Raw genomic sequence first — 19,893 nt, forward strand, 5'->3', positions numbered from 1 at the left:
TATTAGGCAGGAGTCCATCTGCTTAAAATAGACACCTTTATTTCCATTTCTCATAGGTAGCAAAAGTCAGTACAACACACCGCTCCAGACAAAGAGCTCTGATTTACTCAGGCTGGCAGCAGAGCTGAGCGGTGAAAAAGCAGCTGCTGCTTAATCCTCAGAGCTAGAACGGCCCATGCAGGAGTCCGACCGCGCTGAGCTCATGGCAGCAGGCAGGTACTCACCCCAGACCACTGCTGTTAAACCCTGGCAACTACAACCCACCTCACAAGGAAATCAGTGATTTTTCACAGGTAAGTACATTCCCAGCTGCCGTTGCTTCAGCTGCAGCCAGTGTTTGGCACCATTTCAGGTCTGTTTCAAAACCCCATGCAGCCTGACAGAGAGGAGACCTTCTGCAAGCCAGCTGGATTTCTATTTAAACAAATAATCCCCTCTTGTAAGCCCTTCGTTCTCCTTCTATGCTTCTTTGCTGGAAGTTTCCCCACGTGCCAAGATTATTTCTCCCCTGAAGCGTGCGAGGCATTTTTGTGCAAGCAGAAGTTTGCGTTCTGTAGCTGAGACAGAACAGAAACAACCGTTTCTTGCACCAGCTTCCTTGTTCCGTTCTCACTGTTACGGTCGATGCACCTTCTTGCCAGTGAAGTACTTCTTGGAGAAGGGAGAACGCTTCACAAACACCAAAACTGTCGGAGTCCCAGCCTTCACAAAATACCTGCAAAGATTAAAAGAGTGCTTTGGTTTCCCTGCATCTGGCAAAGCGTCCTGCAAAGCAGGCGACTTCTGCCCAGCTCAACAAAGGCTGACGAGAAGCTTTTTGGCTGATTGGCAGAGCCTTTGGTGGCTGGGGCTACACACATCCGAGGAGTGTTTTACAAGACAATGCTTCTCCCAGCAACTACTCCTAGTTAAAACAGAGAGCTGTTATTCTGCCCCTGGAAGGAGGCTTTTGCATCTGCCCCTATGGCCTGAAATCCGAGGGCTTGTGCGTGCTGCCGCTTTATGTTCAGTTCAGGCACGGTCTGCAGCAGCGGGACCAGAGCTCTGCTCCCCGGGACAGACCAAGGCAGTGCTGCCACGCTGCAGGCCTTCCCCGGCTACCTACAGGATGGTGCAAGCTAACAGCACAAGCTTTACAGCGTGTTTTGTTTTTATTATTTCCCAAGCAGCCAGTTCTTTCCTCTGAATAACTGCACAACGCGTGAAAGTCAATTCCAGGGAGTGGAACTGTGCTGCATGCTGGGTGGGGACCGGCCCGCGCGGCGTTCTGAACAGTAAGAGCCTTGTTAACCTTCACCACGCGCTCGTTACACGCTGCTGCTGTGTGTAGTCCAGCTCCCCCTTCCCAACTCTATCCAGCCCTGCAGAGAGCGGTGCATTTTTTTGGAGGGAAAAAAACAAGAACCACGTCACTAAAGCCAGCCACAAAGTCACGTGGTCCCGGTGTTTTACATCTTCGCCGCTCTGAGATGGCCACGAGTTAGGACTGTTAAATCAGAGGAAAAAACTGCCCTTAAAGCACAAAGCTCGTGCTTTGTGCTCCCCCTGGAAGCCAACACGTACGGCCTCACCTTTGGTGCTGCAGCGCTTGTAGCAACGTCTGCTCTGGGTCCAGCTCATGCATTTCTGCTCTTTCTTCATCTTCAAAGTAGAGCTGAAGGAATTGGGGAGGGTTATTCGATTTCAGATACAAGAAGGCAAACTGCTACGCTGCTGAAAGCGGCACACCACAAACCTAGCAGAGGTTGATCCAACTGCTGTACCTTGAACTGACCGTGTGACACGCTGCTGTCAGCGATGCATGCCGTTCTGTGTGACCTCAAAGTCTTCCAGGTACAGACCAGCTTAGCCTCTTACGGCAGTGGCAGCAGGAAGACAAAATACAGGGGCTGCTCCTGTGCTTGACAGCAAAGCAGCCCCAATCTTTTGGGATTTCACCTTTTCGCAGGTTAAACGTAGCAATGGTATGAATTAAAATGAGTAGATTTTAAAGAAATCTGTTCTGTTTGTTTAAAAAAAGAGATTCCGATCTGGCTGTGCCTTACATTGTACTTACACACAGCTACAATCCAAGTTTCTGACCTGATGTTGTCCTTTTGGACCTGCCTGCCCACCGCACTACTGGCTGCCCTGCTGCCTGGCACGTGACAAGTGGAAAAGGAGACAAAAAAAAACAGCAACAGCTTTCTAGGTACAGTTCCTGAGAAGTTCTCCAAACCTGCTCTGCAGCCACAACAAAATCGCATTGACCCGATGGGTTTAACTGGGGGGGTGTTTAATTGCCACCAGTTAGATCTGGAAGTAATGTCTGTTGTTTTTTGTTAAAGTATTTTATCATTTGTATTGAACAATTTCACAACAATGAAGTTAACAACCAAGTAGCCGACCAGCTTGATGGTCTGAATCTCAGTTACTGTTATAAAAATGGGAATCCAGGCAATACCTGTAAATACCTTCCACCAAATACAACCTAAGTGCAATAAAAAAAGTAATTTGGAAAATGTTCAACTTCACAAGCGAACGCAGATCTCCAAATCCTTATTTCACAGCCACGCACGGTGACCAGATAACGGTGCCATCGCCTTCATACACCCAAAGACGCTTAATGTCACCAACAAACAAACTCAAATAGAAGGAAAGTCAAATTTCTCACCTCAAGATCGCCGGGAAGGTATTTTCTTTCTAAATCCCAAGGAGGCAACTCGGCAAACATCACCGTTAAATGATCAATAAATCTAAAAAAAAAAACAAAACGGGCTTGTTAGCTTAGCATTCGGTGTCATTTGCACAGTTGGCATGTGAATAACGGGAAAAATATATTAGCAAATCAGTCTATAGACTGAAAATAAGTTTAGATGCCTACAAGTTTAATAGCTTCTTCCTTTGACACGCGTTGCTTTCGCCGTGAGACCAAGGCCCTGGTTTAACTCATACTATTGGGTTCAAACTTGAGCAGTGCAGGAGCAAGTTATTTTTAGTTTTCGTTTTCACACTGAAAAAGGTGTAAAAATAAACACTGTGATTTTTTTAATCTACAGCTGGTTTCCCTTGGTCCCACCAGCACCATGCCTCACCAGATCAGCGCTCGGAATATGCTCGTGTGTCAGGCACTTGGTTATTTTGCTACTTTGGGAGAACTGGAAGCAGAGAACTTGGAATCTTTTCCAAGAACCCATTTTCACTTCTTTTCTGGTCGTGAAAAGAATCCTGTGGAAGAACTACAGCTTTAATCTCTTAGCACTGTATTTTTACGTTGTAACGTTGTTAGTGGATCTGAGGAACTCATATGTCCCTACAAAGAAATGTTACAAACTTCAGGTTTGTTTAAACTCACAGGACCAGAAATTGCAGTTTATGTCAGGAAAGGGGAAGTCCCAGCCAGTCAGTCGCTTGCTTACAGCCTGTAAGGTCCACAGCACTTCAGCTAGCGCTAAGAGAAGCCTAATGGCTCATTAGTGATCATGAGAAGCTCCTTTATGGAAGCGTTTTACAATTTTTTTAGTTTAATCCTCTTGTCAAGACCCACGTATTTGGAGGGCTTCAAAACAGCACCTCAGTGAACCTCTGAAATCCGTGCACACGGATGGGTCACGAATATCGCTGCCGGTCTCGGCTTGCAGCGTACGCCCCTTTAATCACACTGGCTAGACACGTATGACGTGTTTCTCGGAACCAGAAATGTAAGCAACATCTAGGTTTTGGCCCTCAAATATTTTAAAGCTGCATTTGTAAGTCAAAGATCCCTTCCAACCTGAATTATTCTGGGGAGGTCACCCAGTGCAACCTCCTCCTCAAAAGGAGTGTCAGCTACAAGACTCAAGCTCCGGAGCTATTTCGCTGGCGTGACACTGTTTCTCTTACTGGCCGTTGACATTTACTCAAACTTTTCCTTCATGCCAGAACGCTGCTGACAGTGCATTTACCTGGAGTTCTCGTGGAAAGCCTCAACGAAGTCTGTCTGCTCGTGCTCAGGGTACAGAAAGAGGACAGGCCAGTTCAGGTTGCCGTCAGCATCTAAGTGCACCTTGGCCCCCGTGGCATTGTCGGAGTGGAACCCATCTAAAGATATCTCAGCCAGACCATCCGATATTTCCTCTTCTTCATTTGAAGGTTCAAGAACCAGCTTGATATTTCTTTCCTAGAGGGGAAGAAGGAAATTAAAAAAAAAAAATAATAATGTACGTGTGGAGTTAAGATCAGAAAAATTAGCAAAAAGGACAAATTGTGTCACTCTTGTTAATGAGCTTGCCCTTCAGCATACCATCAAAAACCCTCCTGCAGCATCAGACTTGTGTGACTGGTCTTCCCTACAGATTCCAGAACCTCAGGCAGGCACCCAGACTGCTCACAGAATGAGTTATGAGAGGCAGGAATCCAGAGGAGCGAGCGTGCTGAGACAAAAAGGCCTGGGAAAACATGGGGAAAGGGATGCTGAAGTTCTGTTCTTCGGGACCTAGCAAACGTAACTTCAGGGTGCAACAACATGCAGCAGCTCCTGAGTGCTCCTCTTGGATGCTCGGTCCATCTCCTAACACTAGGTTTCTATTTTGCATCAGTTGGTACCTAAAATGTGGTAACAGTCCTGGGAGCTGGGGCTAGAGCCAAGCACATGAGGAGAATCATGGCTTTATCTCAGTATTTTTGGCACTAGCCCTCAAAAACCTGCACAGGAAAACAAATCCTTAGAGACAAGCAAGAGAGTTCTTAAGAAAAAATAAAACAACACACAAATCCCCTCACTGACCCACCTTTATTGCTGCAAGCAAAGTTTCCTTTTGACATTGTTCTTTCTTCTCTATCACCTTTGCCTTCCTTGCATCTCGCTCCTGAGCTCGCTGTAAGAGAAGATTGCACCACGTTCAGACACAGCAAGCCAATGCCCATCATTACTCTGCTGCTGAGTGGAGAAATCAGTCTGGATCTCCAGAAGGGCTCCAGCTCTTTTCCCTCCACACCTCAACAACACATGCTGCGCAGAACCACCACTCAGTTCTGTTTTGGGGAGAAATTACACTACAGAGAAACTTGCACAGAGTACTCTTTGGCCAAAGAGTTTCTAGATGCAAAGCGGGCAGAACCAATCCTGAAATAAGCACGGTAGACGCTAGACTGCCGTCATATTTACCTTTAACTTGTCAGCTTTAGCTCTCATTTCCACAAGCTTTTTCTCTTTTGAATCTATTCGCAAGCCCTCCTCACACCATGCTATTGCTTCAGAGAAATTCTTCAGCTCCATGTGACAGAGCACTCCTGGAAGGATTAAGACTTTAAGTGCCTGGCATCGGAGTCGGTATGTGACTGCTACACAAAGCGGTGGTTATAAGGACAGCTTTAGGCCTAGTGCCTTCAAAAGGCAACACATGCTATTGTTTTGCGGGGTCACGTTCAATCACAGACTTCCAGCAGGTGTGGTGAGCCGAGAAGAAAATCTAAAACATTTTAGCAGCTATAGCACCACTCGCTAGTCTAGTCACAAGTCTGTGAAGGCTGCTAGCAGTGTCTGTTACGAGCAGAATTTCATCATTACAATTAACACTTCAGTATGTCTCAAAAGGGAAAATACAGCAGTAATTTACATTGAATGAGGAATACTGAAAAAAAACACAACCATGCACCAAAAGCAAGTACTGTAGAAAGCAGCAAAAGTTATCTTCTATAGAAAAAGGTCCAGTGAATGCCTCTTTTACAAATAGGGAAACTGAAGAGCAAAAAGATAGCACTTTGACTGAAAATCCAATACAAAGCACACAGCTATGCACTGGAGAGGAACAGCAACAGCAGAACAAGGGAAGAGATCTAGTTCAGTTACTGCTTCACTCTTCTGAAATGAACGCAGTCCTGACAGAAAGATGCACGCTCATAGCAATTTAAGGTTTATAAACACCGCTACTTAAACCAGGGAAACATGCAGTGAAAAAAGCAACAAGAATCCACTCTGAGGTTTGTAACTACAAGAGGGTAACAAGTAAACACAACATACTTAAAGCTGCTTTGAGAAGATGTTCTGTGTACTCCATGAAGCAACACATGCTTTAACACTTACCTCTTACGATTGCTTTGAGATGGGTGGGCTTTAGCTTTTTTGCTTGGATCGCATCATTGAGAGCAGAACGGTAGTTACCTATAAATGAAGCAAAGCTGCTTAGAAACTTTGATTTACCATTAAAATCCATACAGATCCCTAGGCAACAAAATAGCTTGTGTGGGGACTGTAATTCACCATTTCTACAATCACCAGGAGACAAGTGGGGGAAGAAAGAGCAAAGCTAGAGCAAGAGGTGCAAGGACAGGAATCAGGTGAAAGATAAGCAACGGGACTGAGCAGATGAGCTACCAACTGCAACATGCAACAGCACTAAAAGGCCAAGAACAGCCTCTTTGCTGTAGCAGTGGTGTTGGTAGGATGGGTGGTGGCTTTAGGAGGACACAGTGGGGAACGAGTGGCGGAATCCATTGCTTCAGGAGATGCCTGAGAGCAGTGCAGGCCCTGCACACAGCTGGGCTCCAGCGTGAGCCAGGTCTTCAGGATTCCTGATGTCTTTTTGCCACCAATACGCTACTTATCATGCTGTATTGCAAGAAAAAGAGATTTAAAAAAAAAGGGAAGCATAGAGGGAAAGCAGCTCCGGACCCCTCACCCAGGTGGAAGTGCGCGGCCCCCCTGTTGGTGTGCAGCACGGCGTTCAGCTCCGCGTCCTCGCACTTCTTCTTCAGCCCCTCGCTGTAGGAGACGACGGCCCTCCCGTAGTCCTTCTCCCTGAAGTACTCGTTGCCCTCGTTTTTGTACATCTTGGCCAGCTCTGCAAGGCGGCACCGGGGCAGCGGCCTCAGGGGGGGCCGCACGGCCCCGCCGCCCCCCGGGGCACCCCCAGCGCTGAGGGGCGACCCCCGCCGGCCCCCGGCCCCAAACCTGCGGGCTCCTGCTCCTCGTCGAAGAGCAGGGATTGCAGGCAGGCCAGGTCGGGCTGCCGCGCCGCGTCGATCTCGGCCGGGCACCGCTTCATGAACATGGGGATGGCCTCCAGCTCCTGCGGGGCACACGCCTCGCCTCAGCCCGCGCCGCCATTTCGCTGCTCCCCCCCCAGCTCCCCCCGCCGCCTCACCTGCTCCCAGGTGTCCGGGTTGAAGCCGCCCCGGTACCTCCGAGCCTCGCCGCCCTCCTCCGGCTCCGCCATGGTGCTCCTGAGCCCGCCCCGCTCCTCACGGCCCGGCCCCGTCGCCTCAGCGCGGCGCCGCCTCAGCCCGCCTCCCCCCCCCCCCCCCGCCGCCATTTTGCCCGCCCGGCTGCTGAGGGGCTGCGGGGCCGGTGCGGGGGAGCCGGGGATGGAGATGGCAGCCCCGGGCCGGCGGCTCCTCGGGGACAGCTCCTCAAACCCTGCCCTGCTTCCCTGTGCAGCCCCAAAAGCCTCCGTCCCGCTCCGTGCCAGGCGGGAGATGGGCAAACGCGGTGCGGGTGCTGGTTTTGTGGGGTGCTGAGGCAAGCGCTGCTCGCCTGTGGGGTGCGGGTGTTTCTCTCTTAGCAGGATGCTTTAAATAAAGGCAGTGACAGCCTGTCATGTTGGTTTGGAAGGGTCCCGGCTGCTCCTTGCCCAGCTTTAACTCTGTGCTGGCAGCACAGGACCTGCTTTGGGTCTGTCAGCAGCTGGTGTGTGGGGCCGTGGGAGCAGCGAGGGGGAAACCAGAGCGTCCCTGGACCCTCGGGAGGGGCAGAAGCAGCTTTTGTTAGGCAGGGAACGAGCAGGCTTCACCTTCTGCAGCTGCTTTGCAATGGTTATCAGTCCTGAGATAACACCGTTAGGATCTGCAAAGCTCCTCACAAGGCAAGGCAATATTCACGTGAGAGCTGCCTTACCTCTGGCTTACGGCGGAGCTTAAAGTAAAAACCCAACTGAATAAATAAGTCAATAGCACGATAGGAAACAGCAAATTCTTTGGCTCGATACTTGGGGTAAGCATCAGACTGCTGCACAGATTGCTGTGAAGGCTCCAGCACATGTGATGACAGCTAATTACGTCTTGCACACACAGACCTCCCACGTGCACATCAGCTGTGCAGACCGGCAGCCTCCGAGCACGGACAATGAACAGCCCGACGGCTGAGCTGGGACTGCACGCACAGCCTGGTTTAGAGCAGGAGGGGAACTGCATGAGCCCACCAGCAGGAATAAGCCATTTTGTACCGGAAAAAAAAATAAAAATGCATCCAATACTGTTTCTTGACTCTCGAGCAGGAGCTAGCAGGGTCCCTGTGTGTGCAGCCCCTCTGGAACTGGGCTCCCTGAGTCAGGTGCAATTTGCTGGAATTTCTGTGGTGTCAGTGAGAGCCCCCCAGCTTCCCCCAGCCCCCCTGTCCAGCAGAGCAGACGGTGATTTGCCAGGAAAAGAGCCAAAGCTCGCACTCCTCTGAATCACAACAGCATTTGCTGAGTTGATCACTTCACCTCATCAAGGAAGGCCACTGCTGTGACCTTACGCTGCTTGTGCACCTGAGTGTACCTGCAGTGCAAGGCAGGTCTTGAGGGCAGTGGCAGACCATGCTGATGGGACAGACCCCCCACTGCACCCAGGGCTGCTGCGCACGCTGCACTCGTGCAGAGGCTTTCAGCAGCTGGTTTATCTCCCATGAAGATGGCAGATAGAGCTGATCCTGCCTCAGATGGGGGGAAGGAGTAGATGACCTCCTCAATTCTGGGAGCACAAGGAGAGCAGTGGCTCTGCCATCAAGTCCTACATGGCAGTGGCCCCGTTGTTGTGATCTCTAGATGCAGCAGATCCAGAAGCTGCAGCGTGGGGCGAGGCAATTCTCTCCAAAGATCTCCCTGTCCAGGGCTGGGTAGCACAGTCACGTAAGGGTTCATGGAGGAGATGACAGCAGTGTGATAGGGATGGGTGCATGCTCAGCATTTAGCACCATCAAATGCTTGCAGGAACAAGGCTGGGAAGGATCTCTCTGTGTAAACACATACATTAATTTGCACATAAAATTATGTGCAAATTCAACTCCACATTCACAGAACTTGGGTGTCTCCAAAGAGAACAAGCAAGCCAGGGAAAGGCACTTTCCTTTCTCTCCCTCTGAAAACACTTCATTTAAAGAATTCAGTACCTGAAAAGGGTGAAGGAAAGGCCTCCTGATTCCCCCTGTTGCAGCCTCTGCTGGGGCTTGCGTGGGCTGTAGCCAGAGGAACATTGTTTGAACAAAAGCAAAGCCCATGAAACCACAGGGACAGCCCATGGGGGAATGTGGCCTGACCCTGCTCACCCCATCTCCTGGCGCTGCTGCAAGACGCCACGGGTGGCTCTGATGTGAACTGGATATGGCTCTGCTCACCCAGAGCCATCGCTGACAGCCTGCAGCTCCTTAAACTGTTCAGGCCTACTGCGTGCAGCAAAAATGAGAGATTAGGAGACAGGGATTTTAAGGGACTTGCACTTTACTCAGTAACTCAATGACACCTTCCTTGGTGAGGTACAAAACCTCACCCGAGTTTTGATCCCAAACTTCAAAGACCGGGGGGTCCTCACAAACCCTCTTCCCAGCTATGACCACGTAGGGATACCCCAGCTTTTTGGCATCTTTCAGCCTTTTGCCGATTGTCATCTGTGTCCTGTCATCCAGCACCACATCACCCGCGAGGTGCGGATGGGCCTCAACAAAGTCATCGTAGATGCGCTCCAGCAGCGCGGCTCCCTGCTCCTCCTTGCTGCCTTTCTTGGGGGGAATGAAGCACACCTGGTAGGGCGCGATGAGGCTCGGCCAACGGATGCTGTCCTCCGTTGACAGCACCTCGATGGACGCTGCCAGGATGCGAGTGACGCCCAGCCCGTAACAACCCATTTCTGCCAGGTGGGGCTTGTTGTCGGGAGAGTAGTAGATGGCATTGTAGACAGCGGAGTACTTGGTACCCAGATAAAACGTGTGCCCCACTTCGATCCCTCTAGTCTGGGTGAGTTTCTCTCCACACGTGGGGCACGAAGCTTGCTCCCCGTTGAGCATCTCCACGTTGGCCGCAAAGTGTCCGTCAGGGCACAGCATGAGCCTGTCCTCGCCAATGTCCGCTGGCAGCTGGAACTCGTGGGACGTGGTGCCCCCGATGTTGCCCGTGGCCGCCCGCACCTGGACGCAGCGGAGGCCCAGGCGCTCGAAGAGGCTGTGGTAGGCACCACACACCAGCTCGTAGGTCTGCCGAGCCGCCTCCTCGGAGGCATCGAAGGTGTACATGTCCTTCATGTAGAACTCCCGGCTGCGCAGCAAGCCGAAGCGGGGCTTGGGCTCATCCCGAAACTTCCTCGTCACCTGGTAGAGGCGCAGCGGCAGCTGCTTGTAGGACAGGCTGCTCTGCGAGGCCACCAGCTCCGTGACCGCCTCTTCGTGCGTAGGACCCAGGCAATAGTCCTTGCCGTGCCGGTCAGCCAGGCGGAACAGCTCCGGCCCCATATTCTCCCAGCGCCCGCTGGCACGCCACAGCTCTGCCGAGCTCAGGCTGGGCATGTTCACCTTCTGCCCGCCGACGGCCTCCATCTCCCCGTCGATCAGGCGGACGAGCTTCTCCATGGCGCGGACGGCGGGCGGCAGGTAGCAGTAGCAGCCGGTGCTGCCGGGGTGGATGAGCCCCCCCTGCACCATCAGCCTGTGGCTGCGGCTGCCCGGCTCCCAGCCCGCCTCGCCTCCCTCGCCCTGCAGGTTTAGGGGCTGGAAGAGCTGAGAGAGCAGCAGCCGCCGCCGCCTCGCTCCGTGAGGGGCCCCGGAGGCTCGCAGCAGCGGGCCGGCCGCCGCTCGCCACCCGCGGAGCCCTCCCGACATGGCGGCGGCCGGCCCCGGTGGGGGGAACGCCGCGGGCAGGGGCTGGGGGCGCGGCCCACAAAATGGCGGCGGCGGCCGGAAGCGGGAATGGCCGCCGGGGGGAGGCTCCGTCATGGCGGCGGCGGGGAGGGGCGGGAAGGGAAGGGACTGAGGGCGCCGCCTGACGTGCGGAGGCCGCGAGGCGCTGAGGGGAGGCCGTGGGTGGCTGAGGGCACGGAGCCGGCGTCCCGAGGGGTGCGAGGTGCCCCGGTTTGGCCCCGCGGGCAGACCTCGAGGCCCCTCGGAGGCTGTTTTGTGCTGGCAGGCAGCGAGCCCTGACCCGTCTCAGCGCACTCCAGGCACTGCGGATATGCCTTCATGTGGAGGCACATTTCACACCCGGCTGTAGTGTGGTGACAGGCATTAAAATACACTCCTCAGGCCAGCTCCTGGCCAAGGGCAGTGCCCCCTGACAGCAGCGCGATGGCTGGAACCCCTGGCTAGCAGTGCTAGGGAAGCTGTGCAGCCCCCAGGGACATCGTCCTGTTGGGCTCGGGTATAATTTTGGTTCCTGGCAGTCCTTGAAAGCAGCTGGTCCAGAGGAATGTTGTGCTGCCCACGTGTCTGCGATGTCCTCTGTGCTCATCTGCTCCCCTTCCCCACTCAGGGCCAGGGACAAGGGGATGGCAACCTCAGAGGTTGGACTGCTTGGCCATCCATGGGAGTGTGCCTGAATAAAGGATGGGAGACCAAAAGCCTTTGTCCTGTGTCATTGCAGATTCCTCAAGTCACACTGAACGGGTGGACATCCCCCCGTGCCCAGTGACTGCCTTCTTGCTGCATTTCTCAGCCTCCTGCCTGGAACTGGAGCTCAGTGGACATTAAGACTCTGAAGAGCAGTTGTAAGCACATATAAAAGTACTCCACTAGGGGAGGAGATTTCACTTCACTGACCATCATTTTACAAGGAATTAAATCATCATTTTAAAATATAAGGAAGTAAGAGTGAACCCCAGAAATGGGATTTGAGGAAATTTTAATGATTCTTCTAGAAGAGGGAATACACACAAAGGTGCGGTCCTATTCATAGAGGTGTGGAGATGGGAAAATCAAGGGATTAAAGGGGGCATTTTTAATGCTCCTGGGTGATTTAGGAGCACTGAAGCCACTAAATACTTGAGACAGCCCTGCAAGAGGACTCAGCATCCTGTAAAGCGTTGCCCAGAGGGACAAGTCTCTCAGCAGCTCAGTGCCTGAGCCAGGATCTGGCTGTGGTTCCCTGGCTCCCAAATAACGACTTCACTCCCAAACCGCCTCCACTAGTTTTGCCAGGTAATTGCTTCTTCCCACGTGTTTCTCACCGCAATTAAGCGAGTAATGGAAACACCATTGGGAAGACATGCAGCGGTTGAGCTGCAGGTCCTGCAGTACACCTGGTGCCACAGTGGATATCCCCATGGCCATCTCCTGCTTGCTCAGCAAGGGGAAGGTTTTCACCAGGCGGTTCAGGGCCGGAGAGTTGTCCTTCACTGTTTCTATCGCTTGTTCCAGCCGCAGAAGCGAAACACTTTTCCTTCAGTGACTTACTGCCTGCTGTGCTGATCAAAGAGACAAAACCATCTTGGATTGATTTGCCGGGGCGGTGTTTTAACTGTGAGGGTTTGAGGCTATACAGGAGGCATGGTCTGCAGGGAAAGCTGATATCTCTTATTAAACCAGCAGGCAGCACTGGATGAGGAGCTAAGCTTGGGGCTTTGTGCCTGAAAGCCTGTCTGTGCTCTGTTTTTTTCCTGCTGTGCTGGGTGGGGGGCAAATAAAGGTGTTACCCTGGCCCAGTCATACTGGCTACAGGACCCTGCCAAAGCAGGGCAGAAGGTTGGTCTTGGAGAAGCCACAGTTCTGGATCCTCACCGGGTGGTGGAAAATGTTTATTTCCTTGCCAGCAGGGCAGGTGAGAGGTGAAGTTGTTCAGCAGCCAAACTTCTCTCTGTTCTGTGGAGGATTTGCACTTCGGGCCTGGGGTTCAGCATCCTGGCTGACCCTGGGCATGGTCTTACACAGCATGGAGGTTCTGCGAGCCCACAGCACTGCTTCGCACATCTCATGAGGTAAATTTCCTGAGAGCTTCCATTGCTTCCAGTGACGTTACTGTAATCACACAACTCCAGGATGATGTTTATATGCCCAGGAAGGCAGTCATCGCAGGGTTTGTCCTAGAGCCACCCCTCGGGAAGTTCCTGGGGGATAGAACAGCACTACATGTCACCTGCCCCCCTGACAGCTACCCAACATGCAGGCCCTGCTGAGCAACCCCTGGGAGCTTTCAGACAGCTCCTCCTGAGCAGACGACACCGAAAATAAACCACACTGGTACAAACACAGTAATTATGTCAACCAGAAGAATGCCTATCGTGATCCGGGGCTCAGGGCTGCCTAGGATTTAGGTGCATACAGCATCTGCCAGTGCAGGGTGCCCTACATCGTGGGTCACACCTTTGTAGGGAGCAGAGATGGGTTTTACACAGATGGGCACCCCTCTAGGGGACACTGGGTGGTGACACCATCCCCTGCATCCTCGTGGTGTTTGGGGTGAACCGGTTTGTGTGACACATGGGAACGCAAGTGCTGGGAGAGGAATACTGGGTCCCTGGTGGGAGCCAGCCATGGGCTGTACACTTTTGCAGCTAAACTGTCCTCTGGTGCTTGCTCAGAGCCATCGACACGCCTGTCCCTGAGGGCTCGGGGGACCTGCTACAGGCAGGGTGGCAGGGCTCCGGGCTGCCAGGCTGGAGCCCCCGTTCCAGCCAGGATCCTGAGCTTGGCTCAGAACGTGGGTACCATGGCGAGGGCTGCCACGGCATGGGCTGCCAGCACAGCCCCTTGGAAGCAGAGCCACCTGCATGAGACATGGGCAGCCAGGTGAGGCTGTGTGTACAGGGGGGGAGAGCCAGAATTACCGGTGCAGCTCCCAAATTGGCTGTGACCGTTTTGCACACAACAGCTGGGGACACCCAGCTCGGGCTCGGGAGCACCCTGGGGTGTTGGCGTGGATGCAAGCTGCTCACACCCCAGGCTCGGGAGCATGCAGCTCGGCAGAGCAGCTGCTCCTGGGGTCTGTGGGCAGTGAGGACTCAAAGCAAAGCCCAGCTTTCCCTGGGAGCCACCTTCCAGGCCACATGCAGGCTGTGTCTGCCAAGTCCCGAGCCACCCAAGAGCAAACCCCTTTCTTTGCCTTACATTGGGATGAGGAGCGGGACGTGGGGCCGCAGTGTACGCACAGCGGTGCTCCTGCTCTGCCTTGCAGGGGAGAGCAACAGCCTACATCTGGGCCGGAGCAGAGCCGGGCTCGCGGCAGATCCAGCTGCCCCATTTCCACTTCAAGGTGATGAAGAAGAAACGCAAACGCCAGGTGAGAGCTGGGGTCGATCCACCCTCCGTGCACATTTCCTGGGGGCCAAGTGACACGGGCAGCGCTGCCAGCAGTGCCCGGCTCATCCTCATGCTCTGCCCTCTGCTGCAGGAGGAGAGGCTGGGCCCAGGGACGTACAACATCAGGGGCTTCCTGCAGGAGACGCGGCCCTCCAGCCTTCGGGGCATCTGTGACACACGGGAGCCGAGGTTCAGGAGTGGCCGGCGGGTACGTCTCAGCCTGACTGGGGAGTTGCTGGCATCACTGCGGGCATCGTTCCCCCTTCTAGGGCTGGTCGGGGGCTGCCCATGCCGTCCCGTCTCTCCCACAGGACTGCTTCCCTGGCCCCGGCACCTACGGCCCCCGGGGGAACCCCTACACCCCGCTGGAGGAGAGGGACAAGCGCTCTGCCAGCACGCGAGGGCTGATGGACAGCAGGACGGAGAAGTGTGCTCTACCATCAGCCACGGCATGTCCTGCCCCCTGCCCCGGGGACACGTCCATGGGGTGGCCCCGTCCCCCCGCTGAGCATGGCCCCATTGCCTTCCCCCCTGTGCCTGCAGGGCAGCGGCCTGGGGCCCGGCACCTACTCCCTGCCCAGCAGCATCGATGAGGGGCTGCGGCGGGCGGGCGGCCGCGTCCCCTGCCAGGTCTCAGGGGACAAGACGAAGCCCAGCAGTGGCCGGCGGCACGACTGGGAGGTGCGTAGCCCTGGGACAACACGCCCGGATGGGGTTTCTCAACAAGCTGTGGCACTGCCCCCACAAATGGGTCAGACTGTGGTGGAGAGCTGCCAGACCCCCTTTGCGTTTTGCTCTTTGGCTTCCTTTGGATGTGAGCGGCCAGGTGAAGCAGGCAGAGCGCAGGGGAGCAGGATTGTGCCCACGAGCAGTGCCAAGGCTCAGCTCTCAAGGGATGGATGGGGTGGCTGCAGAGACCACCAGCAGCCGAGCCCCTCACGCCGCTCCCTTGCCCCGGCAGAGGAAAGGCACCGAGCTGAGCGCTGGCACTGCCAAGAGTTTCCTGGATGAGCTGATGTCGAAGGAAAACAAGAAGAAAGGATGCTTCAGCACCCTGCCGAGGAACCCAGGCTGCCCCTCGGAGAGGATCTTCTGGGCCACGCTCAGCCAGTGCCCGAGGGATGCGGTCAGTGGGAGCGGGGTGTCCCCACACCATCCCCGTGGGACCTGCCTGTCCTGACGGAGCCACCGAGCTCACCTGGGGGTGCCGGGGGCCTGGGGCAGCCCTGCAGCTTTCTGCACGCAGGCCGAAGCCTAAGAGGTTTCCTTTCACACAGTATGTGGTGGGGCCCGGCTCGTACGATCCCAAGCCTGTTGAGGGATCGGCAGACTTCAACCAGCCCCCGTTCTGGTCATCTGCCAAGAGGTTTGACAGAAAGTCCGACCGCCTCTTCACTGGGAACGAGGTGAGCGAGCAGGGAACGCGGCAGGAGAGGGACACGGGAGGTGTCAGGCTGGGAGCTCCCTCTGTCACCATCCCCGATCCCTTGCTGGCACCCCGTGAGGGTGAGAGGACAGGCCTCACCAGGTCAGGTGTGTCTCCACAAGAAGGGCAGGCTGACCTCAGCAGGAGCATTTTTCTCCCCCCTGACTATCCAGGAACCCTGGGTGAGGTGGCCAGATGCCAGTCCTCCACAGAGGAGGTGAGCCCCTCTCCGGGTGCCGTTCTTGCCCAGCACGTGTTGCTGAAGAATGAATGGTGAATAAAAGCACGTGGCCCAAACTCCTGCCAGGTCAACAGAAACTTGTGATCCTGCACCAACTGTGGGCACCCGCGGCAGAGCTTGTGCTGCCCTCGGGCAGTGCAGCCCGGCTGATGGCAGGACAGGAGCCCAGCAGCAACCACAGCCCCCCCTGCCTCATCCTCAGGCCTCTGCACTTCCCTGTGGACGCTCAGATGTCCCCTTCCCATTAAGTTTGCTCTGCATCATTTGCAGGCAAGGGATGCGTTTCATGGATGAAAGCAGCTGGATTGCCTGCTGCTCCGAGTCCTTTTAGGTGCCAGGAGCTCCTTGTATCCTCCCAGAAAGTCATATTCTGCTACTTAAAAGCCAGCTTTCCCTCTAGCAGCATCAGCAGCACGTTGAAGAGCCAGTGTAGCTACGAGCCCTTCCCTTACTACCTGTTCCCAGAGCTGTATTCAGCCGTGCAGCTTCCCCATGGAGAGCCAGAACAAAGCCTGAAGGGCTCAAAGCAGACAAGGAAAGCTTTGGTTTCAAACAGCCCACCTTGGCTAGGGACAAGGAGCGGACTTCCACATGGCTCTCTCTCTCCTTTGTGCAGCTGCATGGGGAGCAGGCAACTTGCAAGAGGTCAAGACATCTTCGTAATTGCTGGGGAACCTGACAGATTACTTTTCAGTGGCAAGGCTGCCATAAAGCAGCCCGTGGCTATCGCTAGCAGTAGGCAACCGGGGAGCACGCTTGAGCCAGCGGAGCTAATCAGGCCCAGCTCCTCTGAGGGCCGGTGAGACGACAGGAATTGCTTGTGAAGGGGCCTGGCTGGGCTAACATCAGTCAGCATGTCTCCTCCTCCCTCCCCTGCAATACAGACCTTAGTTAAGATATTCCACATACTGTTGGATTTTTTGCAATTGAAGGCCTAGCCACAGAAAGCCACTGCCTGATTTTGCCTCTGCAATGATGGGAAACCACACGTGTGACCTTCTGCTTCCAGAATCCTGTAGGCGTTGGCCGCTACGATGTCACCAAGGGTGAAAACTACCCTCGGAAGCTCAGGTACCAGTCCCTGTACCTGCATGACACTCAGCGGTACCTGAGCAACCTGAAGCAGGACGCCTACCTGCTGTAAGTCTGACGTACGACGGGGGCTGTAGGCGGTTTCGCACTGGCCTGCAGGAAAACCATTTGGCTAGAGCAACTCCTGAGGACATGTTCCTGGTGCTTTACAACTGATGTGAGAGGCTAAATAGCAGAAGGGATGGCTGTGGAGTTAAAGGGCTGCCGTGGGACTAAGGAACAGTTGCTGGCCGCACAGCAGGTGCCCTCTGTGAATGAGCACGTTAATGTCTGTGAAAAAGTGAGGAGACCTCCGTGCTTCCCTGATGTGCAAGGGCAGCAGGAGGTTAAAGAGGTACTGGTTATCCAGGCACTTCCAGGATACTAGGGTGGTTGTTCTTCCACCTCGTGAAATGCAACTTGTATGCTGTGGAGGTGTAGATAAATCCATCCCAGTTAGAGGAGGCAGCCTGGGAAGGAGCTGGACAGGGGATGGGTGACCAGGCTGCCTTGATTCATTCCCAGCACTGGCTGATCAATGGCCTTGAACAAAAATCGTGCTCTCAGCCTGTGCCTTGGTTTACCCATCTGAAGAAGGAAGATAACAAGGCTCAGCTCCACCACAAAGGGCTTTGAAATCGCCAGGGTGAGAAGCCCCGCGAAGCAGTTAGGAACTGTGCTAATGAGGGACCTCAGGACAGCCCTCTGCTTTCACCTTTGCTTGTGGCCAGGATTAGCCAACTGCTGCGGTGGCACTACGGGCTGCAGCTCTGCAAAGGCTGTCTTGATCTCCAGAGAGTAGTTAGAAACGCGCCTTAGCTGAATACAACCTGACAGCTTTCAGCGAGGCAGCTCCGTTAGCTATCCTGTGATGAAGGAGGCATAATGAAATCGAGCTTTCAGTGTCGCCCAGCTTTGTTAAGTTTGCAGTTCCATTAGGGATTAAAAAAAAAGTGAAGAATCTGAACAGTGAGCAGGATGTTCAAATGCACTGGATTGCTCTATGATCAAATAGCACCAGCTCCAAAATCACTTTTCAAGCTACAGCTGTGCCTTCAAGGGAATAGGCAGGCTTTTAAGAGCTCTGTTCACCTCCACGCTCATTAAGACTAATGAGATTAATCCAACCAATAATTTGAGTCCACTGAATCACATCCTCTTTTCACAGTGAGCGGCTCAGGCCTGTTGCGAAAAACAACTGGAGAGATTTGATTTCTGCTCCACGCTGCCCAGCCATTTGTGAAGAAGTCACTCCTGTTTTCCACATGTAAGGTGGTGCTGGGAAGCTCGGATCGGTGAATAAACCACAGACACGCCAGCAGATGGGATGGCGCAGACGAGAATACTGGCAACAGGAGGTAGGAAACAACTCAAGTCTTGTGCTGCCGTAATAAAACACTCCTTAGACAATCATCACTCTAAATTGTCTGTTGAGTAATTATTATTTTTAAATTTTATTTCCAACTTGACACAGTTGAGAAGAGGATGTCAGTGTAAGTCAATGAAAGGAAGGTTTGCTGGCGCACACAGCTCGTTCAGCATGCAGCATTTCCTTCCCCTTCAGGTCGCACTGTTCAAAGAAGGTCTTTGCTGTCAGCCCAAGGTCTACTGCTGCAACTCAGAGAGCTGGGTCTGAGAAAACAGTGCCACGGCAGCTGGGAGGGGTCAGGCGTTCTGCAACTGTTTGCATACCTGTCCCATGCTACCTCCGAGCAGCTCCACTTGAATTAACAACTCAGATGTTTGTCAGCAGCTGGAGGGCATTAGGGGGAATTCGGTGTAATCATTCCAACTTTTGTAGGGTATTAAGAGCTGGAGGCGACGAACAAAGTGAAATGAGCAGAAAGTTGTGTCCGTTGTAACCAAGGATGGCCATAAAGGTATACCATGAGTACGCTGCTTCGCTTAGAGTTAACCTTTATGAAGTCTCATACCCCTGTTTAGAGCAGACTGGAATAATTAAATTTAGGTGTAATTACATGTTAGTTGTGGCTGATTACGTATGCTAATTAATCTGCAATTACCCTTTGGTGGGAGAGATAATTGAACACAGGTAAAACTATAGTAATTTAAAGAAATAGTGATTATTGTAATAGAAAGGCAAGCAAAGGAAAAAGGCGGCCTCCAAAGGGAAATGCCTGAGCAGTGATGTGGGTGAGTACAGGCTACAGAAATCCTGCTGGGGTAGAAACAGAGAGGATTGCGAAACACAGCATAAGTCAGGGCTAAAAATTTATTTGGTTAAAGGAATGTAGGACCTTAGCGACTGGATTGCCGTTTCAGGTGAGTTTAGGCATTTGGCAGCCTGGATTTTCAAGAGAAAGCACAGGAACTTCTGCCTGGAAAGAGCCCTGGAAGAAGTGAAAGCTGTGAGCAAGGTGTAGCAGGGCAGGAATACCTCCATCCAAGCTTACAGAGTTGCTGTAAAGGCGTTTTTCAAAGAAACAGAAGATGTGGATGTAAAACTCCTCAGGCTGAAGAGGGCACTGTGTCTTCATCCTCACCTCTGCGGCTGGTCATTCGAGCCAGGGATCAGTTTTACCAGTGAGAGGAATGAGATAGGTGCTACGGCACCTGACATAGGCAGCTAAATCCAAAAGTTTTGTTCTCCTGTGCCACGAAGTCACAGGGAAGGGGTGGGGCAAGGGGGGCAAAAAGCTGAATCAGCACCATGAGGATCTTAGAAACATTTAAAGCTAATGGGACATAATCAAAGGGTTAAGGCTCAGCTCTAAGGTGTGTCTTGGGGCGGAGATAAGAGGTCTTCAATGACATTCCTTCAAAGCTGTTTGCAGCCTTAGGCTGCTCATCTAACAGCCTCACAACAGCTCTGCTCTCTGACCAACACAGCAGCTTCTCTCTGTAATTGCTGACCACTTGTAGCAATACAATAAGCACAAGAAAGAATAAACAGAGCTGTTAAAAAAGTTATAATTCATTAAA

General features: G+C 53.3%; 3 protein-coding genes across 3 annotated transcripts; 1 reads left to right on the top strand and 2 right to left on the bottom strand.

The window, feature by feature from the left end:
* Positions 1-12: 12 nt before the first annotated feature.
* Positions 13-7,266, bottom strand: TTC4 (tetratricopeptide repeat domain 4). The gene is made up of 10 exons (XM_035332963.1): positions 7,104-7,266; positions 6,911-7,028; positions 6,639-6,800; positions 6,044-6,121; positions 5,126-5,250; positions 4,749-4,835; positions 3,924-4,138; positions 2,654-2,735; positions 1,572-1,654; positions 13-715 (listed from the first exon to the last, which is right to left on the bottom strand). The coding sequence occupies exons 1-10, from the start codon at positions 7,173-7,175 to the stop codon at positions 616-618; spliced, it is 1,122 nt and encodes a 373-aa protein (XP_035188854.1). The 5' UTR covers positions 7,176-7,266; the 3' UTR covers positions 13-615.
* Positions 7,267-9,416: 2,150 nt separating this feature from the next.
* On the bottom strand, positions 9,417-10,872 carry PARS2 (prolyl-tRNA synthetase 2, mitochondrial). Its single transcript, XM_035332962.1, has one exon. The coding sequence runs from the start codon at positions 10,802-10,804 to the stop codon at positions 9,419-9,421; it is 1,386 nt and encodes a 461-aa protein (XP_035188853.1). The 5' UTR covers positions 10,805-10,872; the 3' UTR covers positions 9,417-9,418.
* Positions 10,873-13,690: 2,818 nt separating this feature from the next.
* On the top strand, positions 13,691-18,379 carry LEXM (lymphocyte expansion molecule). The gene is made up of 10 exons (XM_035333386.1): positions 13,691-13,702; positions 14,088-14,192; positions 14,304-14,420; positions 14,524-14,661; positions 14,756-14,893; positions 15,174-15,338; positions 15,490-15,618; positions 16,280-16,306; positions 16,889-17,019; positions 18,119-18,379. The coding sequence occupies exons 1-10, from the start codon at positions 13,691-13,693 to the stop codon at positions 18,219-18,221; spliced, it is 1,065 nt and encodes a 354-aa protein (XP_035189277.1). The 3' UTR covers positions 18,222-18,379.
* The last annotated feature ends 1,514 nt before the right edge of the window (positions 18,380-19,893 follow it).

This window comes from Oxyura jamaicensis, chromosome 8, assembly GCF_011077185.1.
Source record: "Oxyura jamaicensis isolate SHBP4307 breed ruddy duck chromosome 8, BPBGC_Ojam_1.0, whole genome shotgun sequence".
Lineage (NCBI taxonomy): Eukaryota > Metazoa > Chordata > Aves > Anseriformes > Anatidae > Oxyura > Oxyura jamaicensis.

What these genes read in the sequence shown, in the direction of transcription:
- TTC4 (XM_035332963.1), bottom strand. Translation starts at nt 7,175, where the DNA reads ATGGCGGAGCCGGAGGAGGGCGGCGAGGCTCGGAGGTACCGGGGCGGC. An exon ending in ACCCGGACACCTGGGAGCAG is followed by an intron (nt 7,029 to 7,103) that starts GTGAGGCGGCGG and finishes TGTGCCCCGCAG; the next exon opens with GAGCTGGAGGCCATCCCCAT. An exon ending in CTTTGCTTGCAGCAATAAAG is followed by an intron (nt 4,139 to 4,748) that starts GTGGGTCAGTGA and finishes CTTCCCCTCTAG; the next exon opens with GAAAGAAATATCAAGCTGGT.
- PARS2 (XM_035332962.1), bottom strand. Translation starts at nt 10,804, where the DNA reads ATGTCGGGAGGGCTCCGCGGGTGGCGAGCGGCGGCCGGCCCGCTGCTG.
- LEXM (XM_035333386.1), top strand. An exon ending in GCCTCTTCACTGGGAACGAG is followed by an intron (nt 15,619 to 16,279) that starts GTGAGCGAGCAG and finishes CTTTCCCTCTAG; the next exon opens with CAGCATCAGCAGCACGTTGA. An exon ending in AGCAGCACGTTGAAGAGCCA is followed by an intron (nt 16,307 to 16,888) that starts GTGTAGCTACGA and finishes TTCTGCTTCCAG; the next exon opens with AATCCTGTAGGCGTTGGCCG.